Source organism: Monopterus albus, unplaced genomic scaffold, assembly GCF_001952655.1.
Source record: "Monopterus albus unplaced genomic scaffold, M_albus_1.0 scaffold540.1, whole genome shotgun sequence".
Classification (NCBI taxonomy): Eukaryota; Metazoa; Chordata; class Actinopteri; order Synbranchiformes; family Synbranchidae; genus Monopterus; species Monopterus albus.
Window position 1 is genome coordinate 48,147 of NW_018128420.1, and position 8,600 is coordinate 56,746.

The 8,600-nt window shown below is 43.9% G+C and overlaps 3 protein-coding genes across 4 annotated transcripts in view; 1 reads left to right on the plus strand and 2 right to left on the minus strand.

Moving 5' to 3' along the window:
- pcsk1nl (proprotein convertase subtilisin/kexin type 1 inhibitor, like) overlaps window positions 1-1,760 on the minus strand; it is a 12,891-nt gene extending 11,131 nt beyond the window's left edge. Inside the window, exon 1 of the mRNA XM_020588439.1 lies at window positions 1,455-1,760. Coding sequence (XP_020444095.1) covers window positions 1,455-1,583 — 129 coding nt within the window. The 5' untranslated portion in view covers window positions 1,584-1,760. The remainder of the gene's footprint in view (window positions 1-1,454) is intronic.
- A 469-nt stretch (window positions 1,761-2,229) lies between these two features.
- LOC109953072 (synaptophysin-like) overlaps window positions 2,230-8,600 on the minus strand; it is a 16,804-nt gene continuing 10,433 nt past the window's right edge. The window contains exons 6-8 of one of the 2 annotated variants that reach the window (XM_020588445.1): window positions 5,599-5,814; window positions 5,137-5,217; window positions 2,230-3,672 (exon numbers count right to left, since the gene is read on the minus strand). In XM_020588445.1, the coding sequence (XP_020444101.1) occupies window positions 5,152-5,217; window positions 5,599-5,814 (282 nt within the window). In that variant the 3' untranslated portion in view covers window positions 2,230-3,672; window positions 5,137-5,151. Of the gene's footprint in view, window positions 3,676-5,136; window positions 5,218-5,598; window positions 5,815-8,600 lie in introns of both variants that reach the window. The other variant, XM_020588444.1, reaches the window with a different exon arrangement.
- On the plus strand, window positions 5,829-8,410 carry LOC109953073 (nucleoredoxin-like). The gene is made up of 2 exons (XM_020588446.1): window positions 5,829-6,685; window positions 8,337-8,410. The coding sequence occupies exons 1-2, from the start codon at window positions 6,377-6,379 to the stop codon at window positions 8,367-8,369; spliced, it is 342 nt and encodes a 113-aa protein (XP_020444102.1). The 5' UTR covers window positions 5,829-6,376; the 3' UTR covers window positions 8,370-8,410.

The window sequence follows — 8,600 nt, forward strand, 5'->3', positions numbered from 1 at the left end:
ACTGTGATTTACGACTCTAATATCTCAGACTGCATCAGTGCAGATGTATGGTGCTTCATTACAGGAGGAGGGTTATCTGAGGATTAGACGTGCGCAACAGCAGCAAGAGGTCGTAATGAGTCCTCTGAGGAACATCACTCAGCCTGAGACGCAGCAGGGTTCAGGTTTTTCCTTACCAGGTAGAAACCATGATGCTGCACTCTGGGAAATGTTAATTTGTTTATCTCTGACAGACGAAGCCAAAGTTGCGAAATGTTGTACGTTGTCTGACACAACCAGCCCCGACCAAACTGTATCTGATGATCGGCCATTTAATCAGATCAGTTAACAAGCAGCCACAATAGAAAAGAGCAGCAAAGTAATAATAATAATAACGTTCTCAAAATAAATGTAGCCTTAGAAACTAAAATAATGTGATAGGCTTCAAAGACAAATGTATATAAATAATATGAAGTCCTGTCTCCATATCCTGCAGCAACTGGGCCACAGAATGTTCAAACCTGTTTCATATCTGAGAGATGCAATTTCTGTTGCCACCGAGTTTCCTAAAGTACTCTTCAGTTCTTCATCAGAACAAACCTGTACCGAGGTCTCATTCTCAGCTTGAACACACCTGATACCTGACATGCTGTGGTCAGATGCTTCCCAAAACCAGACCTTGGAGGACTTCCTGTAACTCTGACAAAGTGAGGACCAGACAGTATGTCCTTACAGACATAGGAAAACAGTAACGTACTGACACAGCTGCTGTCAGGAGACCTGTGTAATATACAACCCTGTCGTCATGGGTTACCATCTTCTATCACCATGGTGACAGCAGCTAAAGTGCATTTTCCCTGGTTGAAGCAGCTGCCCACACACACACACACACACGTCTCTATCTTTGTGAGGACCTTCACTGACATAATGCATCTCCTAAGCTTGGTTCTAACTGGAACCCTAAAACCAAATCTGAACCCTCACACTCCTGTTTGGACCAAATGTCCTCACAGTGATTGTATTGAACTAAAAGGTGTCCGCCCAAACAACCATAGAAAGATGTGTGCGCACACACCCAGTCCTGTTTTCATAACTTCAGAGCACATTAATTTGACTTCATTTATTTTCCTTAAACCACGTATTGAAGATATATATACACCTTATGAGGACTTTTTGTCCCTTAAGGGCGTCAAATCTCCACACTATGAATGTTTAAACAGATTTATGTCCCCACAACCTGAGAATTCTGTTCCCAGAGTATTCCAAGTCTCCTTGTCAATACCTAGAAATAGCTGAAGAATCAGTACCCAATGTGTCTAATGGAAAGCAGATCACGCACAAACGCAGATGAACACACACGTACCGCGGTGTAACCGTGCCAATAGGCAGGTAGAAAATAAGCAGCATTGTATCAGGTTACCGTGACAATAAATCGACACATGTTGACAACATGCACGCACGCAACTCGTCCTTACCTGGGCGGTGTGGATCAGAGCAGAGCTGAGCAGCAGGAGGCCGAAGGACGCCATGCTCTTGGCCGAACACACACTGAGGCAGGCTGCGTCTGATGGAGGACAGGGAGGAGAGAGAGGTAGGGAATACATGAGAAAGGAGGAGGAGGAGCTAGGAGATAGGAGGACAGTAGAAGAAAGGAGAGGAGGAGGTGAAAATAGGAAGGGGAGGGGCTATGTCAATAGGAATGGATGAAGGGATTGGGAGAGGAAGGAGAAAACAGGAAGGGAGGAGTGATGAGATCAGAAAGTATGGAAGGTCTAGAGAAGAAAAGAGGGGAGGATGCGGTAGAAAGAAAGAAGAAGAAAGGGAGGAGCTTTGAAAAAGGGAGAGGAGAAACGGAGTAGAATGAGGAGAGGAGGAGGATGGAGGCAGAAAAACAGATGAGTAAGGAGAGATGGGGAGAGAAGTCAGAAGGGGGATATGATAAGAGGGGGGTGGGTAGGAGAGAGGAGATAAGGACAGGAGGAGAGAGGGAGGCACAGTGAGATGGATGGAGGAGGCCAAAGAGTGGAGAGAAGAAGCTGCACCACAGAAAACAGTGCGTGATCAATATTCAATCATTCCAGTGCAATCAGGATTAACTTTAAAAAAAAAAAATCTATATTTTTATACAGCCCTATGAATTCACTCATCTAGTCCTCATGTATTTGGTTCTTCTTCCTTTTGTTCATGTAAAATTACTTTGTTTGCTCTTCACTCATTTTTTAATCCTCCTCGTCAGAATCAGACACAGAATCAGAGATGATTTTGTCGTTTATTGAAAATTTCCACTGAATAAACACAGCAGGGAGGGGGATGGGTGGAGGGAGCGTCTCCATAGTAACAAGTCATCATCATCACTGTCAACACTGTTGCCATGGTTACTGATGCTGAGTAGAACATCATCAAACAGGAAGTTACATCACAGAGGCAGAGAGGAGAGTCACAATAAAGAAGGGCAGAGTGGAAGAGGAGGAGGAAGAGAAAAAGAAACAAAATAGGAGAAGGAAGAGAACAAGGGGAAGATGGAGGACACAGGAAAAGGAGGAGAATAAAGAACGAGGATGAAAAAGAAAAGAGGGGAGAAAGGAGAAGACAGGAGAAATAAAATGAGCAGAAAGAGAAGGAGGTAGAAAAAACTCAAGAAAATAAAATGGAGTGATGGAAACTTAGAAGTATGGACAGGTAACACACACACCTGTACAGGAGAACAGGAAGTAGAATCACACTGATCATCAGTTACTGTACAACACGAGCAGAAAACACGTCACCATGCGGAGGAAGTCACCGACGCTGAAACAACTTCACTTTCCAAAATGAAAACAGCCAAAGAAGAAGAAGCATTGTGCCCCCCTCTTTTTTTAAAGATTTTTTACAAAAACAACTCACTTATGCTGCTGATTGGCTGAAAGTCGAGGAGAGGACCAATAAAAAAAACACTACACTGACAAAAACGGTCATCTGAAAGCTGACACACCAGAAATGATTTAGGTTTTAAGGTGATTGGACACCTCTTTGTTGTTTGATTTGACCCATGAATCAAACAAACATCATGCTAACTGCAGTAACCAAGAGCCATTTTGGATCCAGTCTCCATGTGCGGCACCATGAAGGTGAAGTTCAGACTGGGTTTACTGTGCCTCCAGGATGACATCACTTCCTATGTTGATATTTACATGCAGCAAGACAAACAGCCGGGAGGTGACATCATTGGATGCAGGTGTTGGTTTGGATCCAGTTTCTGATTTGTTTCAGATCTGGTTTAAATGTGATTTGGATCTGGGTTATCTCAGTGTGAACCCAGTTTGAACAGCTTCATGATTGGCCAAACAATCTGGTTTATTGGTGTGGGGGTGGGGGTGACGGGGGCGGGGTAGAACATTGGTTCAGTAGGAAACATCAAAAACAGTTCAGTCTATATAATATATCTATACAACACAGACATTCTCTCCACAGGTTATTTACTATAATAGGAATAACATCGTCACTGGTTTTGTTGTTGTTGTCGTCGTCATCCCGGTGCTTGTTAATTGGTGGATTTGTTATTTATAGCTATTTTTTGATCATTTACACATTGATTCATTATAGTGAACATCTAAACGTCCCTCCCTTCTACCCCACCCGCTAACTTTGCAGACAGACAGGAGCGTTGCATTGTGGGTAGGTTGCGGGCGACCCACTGTTGGTTCACTCCGACACCTTCTGTGAAGGAAACACAAACAAATAACGGCAGAGAATCACTTTGTCAGTGAGAAACATCTGACAAACGCTTCTTTGTTTGAAAGATGACGATGAGAATGTTGTGCTAGATTAGGGTTAGCATGTCCTTCACTGTGATCAATGGAGACAAGCAGGACAAAAGGCAGGACATTTTCCATCTGAGTGATGATGTGAAAAATAAACAGTTGAGTGTTCTGGACTGGTTAAACAGGCCTCACTGGTTTCCTCCACTAACCAAAGGCAGAACTTTTGTATCAATCCATAGGATGTTATCAGCGGTGTTACATCTCTGCCGGCGATATTACCTGAAACTGGATTCAGAATGGGACCAGCTCTTGTTGCTTTTCTTTTTTTCTCTCTCTCCTCTATCCACTCACCCCAACCGGTCGAGGCAGAAGGCCGCTCACCAAGAGCCGGGGTCTGTCAGAGGTTTCTTCCGTTAAAGGGAGTTTTTCCTCCCCACTGTCGCCAAGTGCTGCTCAAGGGGGATTTGTTGGGTTTTCCCTCAATGATGATAATAATTATGTCTAGAATTCAGGGGCGGCCAATTCCAGTCCTCGAGGGCCGCTGTTCTGCTTGTTTTCCAATTATCCCTGCCTGACCTGCTGCTGATTACCTGGCTCAGGCGTGTTCAGCCAGTCAGAAGCTGGAAGATACCATCTTAGATGAAAGTGGAGTGAGGAAAGATAAAGTGAATTGGTATCGTCCAGCTTCTGACTGGCTGAACACACCTGAGCCAGGTAATCAGCAGCAGGTCAGGCAGGGATAGTTGGAAAACAAGCAGGACAGCGGCTCTCAAGGACTGGAATTGGCCACCCTGGTCTAGATCTTAGTTTGTGTCCTCTGATGACTTTTGTTGTGATTTGGCGTAATACAAATAAACTTGATGTGTCTCTCATGTTTTGATGTTCACACATTCCTACTGAAGACGTAAATCTATGAACACACCTCACAAATATGTAGTTTCTTTTTTTTAATGTTCCATAACAAACAGGAGGAAGCAGTGCATGTGTTGGGGACTATGTATTTGGGGCTGGGTCAGAATAAAGGACAGTGTGTGTGTTCATGGTGAAGGAAGGAGCCAGTGCGACAGTGTGATCATTGATGGGTCGAGATGGGCAATGCCTGTTTGTCCACCGGCTGCAGCGAGGTCGCAAACTCGACAACAGCAACCTTCATTTTGTCCTGTCAGCCACGGAGTTGACGCTGGTTAGTGACAACTGGTATGTCCCCACTGGTTGTCATTTTAACCAGAAACGGCAACGATGATTTCCAACACAAATCTCTGCTGACAAGGCTGTGTGTGTATGTGTGTGTGTGGGGGGGGGGCTCAAAGGAAGGAGATGCATCAGTTAGGAGATATTCAGTGTTAGTCGTGCATGAAATTTGATGATGATTTATCATTCAAGGTGACTTAAAGTCAGTCAGATGTAATGGATTCACCTGCTTCCTGTCAGTTTACATCTGATTGGAGAAGGAGGTGGGTGCCCCCTGCTGGCCGTAGCCTTGACCGTACTCTGCATCCTGGAGAACACACAGCAGTAAACATGTCAGAAACAACTGCGATACCCTGAGTGAATGCATCATGGTACACCGAGTCTACTTTACATACGTAGGTTTAAGGTACTTAAACTTCATTCCTCATATTTGCCATTTTATGCACAAAAGCAGATGATGTATTGTTGCTGCTCTACAGGGTTTTTTGGAACTTTGGTTATTTGCAGATTCAGATTAATGTGACAAAATGTCCTTTAACAAATAAATGTTGATGTACTGTTACAGCAGCGTGTGTTCAGACAGCGCCATGTCTCAATCACAGTCCCTCTGCTGGAACACTCCAGGGCTGCATGAAGTTCACTGGTGCAATCTTATTAACTAGTAGTGGGCAGCAGTTTGGCTGATCACCTGGTTGTATCCTTGCTGGCTGTAGTCGGGTTGGTAGCTTCCCTGGTTACTGGCATAAGGGTCTTGTTCATACGCCCCCTGCTGGCCGTAGGCATCTGGTGCAGCAGGTTTCCCTTGAGGAGGAGGAGCCCGCATGAAGGGAGCGATGATGCCCGTCTCCTTAAAGACAAACCAGAGGTTTCCTGTCCACAGGACCAGGTTGATAAAACCAAATGCCTGGAGGGAAGAGGAGGAAGCAAATGCTTATGTGACATAATGTGACAGAGTTAAAGTGCTGCATCACTTCTGTTTGTCATCAAACAAATCTGAACAAATATAATCTCTGGCTACGAGATGTGAGGCCGTGGAAGTCAAGCAAACGCATTCTACTTTATTCAGCCTGCTCCTGTCGGGAGCTAACGCTAGCTAGCAGCTGACTGCAGACATCCAATGAATCGGTTTCTGTCCCGTCTGTGCTTAAAGTCTAGACTGAAGCATCTGCTGCTTGATGTAGCTGGGTGGGACAGTGTTAATGTTTTACTTTATGTTAGTGGTGCCGGGTTTTTATTATTCCTGCTCAATGGTTTTGCACATGTAGCTAATAAATATGTCACACTGTAGAAGTTTTGCATCGCAGTAAAGGACAGGACGAGCGGCGGTGACACACAGGGGATCAGAGCTCACCTAAAACCTCACGCTGGAGGCGGAGGAAGTGCTGGGTGTCGCCTGAGCATAGCGCTTACATGTACAGCAGTCTCGGCCGAGGGTAACGCTGTGTGTTCGAGGACTGTACGCTGCCATGTCGGAGTTTCTGCTGAGTCTTCTCGGGGAGCGGCTCGTCAACAGCGAGAAAGCCGAGGTGGACGTGCAGTCGCTGGGCGCCAGGCTCTCCCTGGTCGGGCTCTTCTTCGGATGCAGCCTGAACGCCCCGTGCAAGCAGTTCACCGGCAGCCTGTGCGAGTTTTACAGCAGGTTCAAAAAGACGTCTGAACACAAGGACAAACTGGAAATCGTCTTCATCTCGTCTGATCAGGACCAGAAACACTGGCAAGACTTTTTGCAGGAGATGCCGTGGCCGGCGTTACCTTTCAAAGACAGACACAAAAAGGTAAGATGGGCTGTGGTGATGAAGAGGGACGCCGCCAAATCAGTGCCCCCTTCTCTGGAGAGGGTTTCTGTTCGTTGGCTGAAACCACCGGGGAAGCGGTCACAGGCCACGGCAGCTTCTTCTTCACTGCACAGGTGGATGTGGTTTAATCTAAGTCAGGGAATTGTTTCCTACTTAACCTGGTCTTAGTCAGATCTGACTGTAATCAGCTGCACTTCTATTGTCTCAGAATAGTTTTTCGAAACCGAGTCAAACTAGATATTGATGAAACGCAGGCCTGCGTTTTATAACTGTATGTAATCTAGTGTTGAGGTTGAGTTAATTTAGCTGGTGTTTAACCTGAAAAATAAACGGACAACTGTGAAATGTCAGACAGACAGACAAACTATTAGGAATCTAACAAGAAACTGACGTTTTAAAATTATATTTCAGCATCTCGATAGTAACCTTTGCAGCCAGTGAAGGGTCCATAATAATCCTAAAACAGGATCTAAACAGAGAAGACCACACATTCCTAAGTTATCAAAAGGAGTGGACAGAAAGAAAACCAGACTTCATTTCCTTTTGTTTTTCCACAGGCTCATAACTGTGTTACTAGTTGAGGAAATACTTTTAGAATCCTAATATTTCCTATGAACATCACAGAGCAGTGTTATTATCATACTACCCGTGTTGTAGCCAGGCGAGGCCTTTTATTTGGGCTTCATGTCATCTTTAGCTTTTTCTGGTGGGGCCAGCAATGCAGTGCTTGGTTCTTCTCTCATCTAAGTGCTTTTATATGTCTAAGTCTTTAAAATCACAAGGCACATTTATTTATTGGATTTATTTTTATGTGACATTTTATTTGGAAAATTTGGTGTAAATTGATTTTCAATGTAAAGAGATGTTCTTGATAAATATTAATTTTTTTTTAATAATGTTATTGTATTATTAGCCTAAATCTTAAACTGCAGTAAAATCCAATATTTAGATGAATTAATTTTTGGAGAAGTTAAAATATTTAAGGTAAATATTGTAGGTTTCCTTTGTTCATAGCTAAAAATGTCACAAAAACAGAACTCACAAACCTCTTGTGTCGATAAATGACTATCTTTATGTCCGGTTAAAGAAGAGGTTTTCTTTGTAAATTTGCAGCTGCATAAATATGAAGCCAAGTCTTTTGAAATGATAGAAAGGAGGACAGTGTTGCCTATGGTGTGTGTCTGTGGGCCATCCCAACATCCTGGCCGGTCCCCCTGCTACTTAAATGCAGTTGTAGATGAGGCGTAAACAAAGATACTGTGCAGAGCTGTCTTGCATATAGTGTTAATCATGCATGTCTGTAATGCAGATTTAGTTTGTAAAGGGAAATGCTGCTCTAAGCTTGTCCGAAAAATGGTAAATGGTGACTGTGACCCTTTGCTTTTTAAGGTAAAGGTTTGCACAGTGTAAGAAGAAATACTTCTAATAAAATAATAAAAAAAAATTATTTTTAAATGTATGTGTAGGCAAAATGTGTATAAAACCACTGTGGCCTAAAATGTTTAGTAGCCTACATTTTGCCTGTATGTTATCAGCAAGGATGCATCTTTTCATGCTGAGCTTATTGAGCTGTTCTTTGTGTAGCCGAGGTATGACCTGAACTGAGTCATTGTCTTGTAAATTCTTTCAGATTGCCAGTGATGATTTCCGTTGCACTTCATAATGAAGTCCAGGCGTGAATAAAGGCTTAGGGGAGACGGGGAAGTGGGGGTTGTGTTGTTGTTCTCTGGGGCGGAGCACATCCACGGTTATTGTCTTCTAACTGCATGTGGAAAATATCTGGAGTACCAACGTAGCCATTATTCATGCTCTTGTTGGCAGGCTAACGGCTGGCTCGGCCTTTTGAGAAACGTGTAATGCGGCTGGGGGCTTCTTATACACCGGCTTGTGAGTC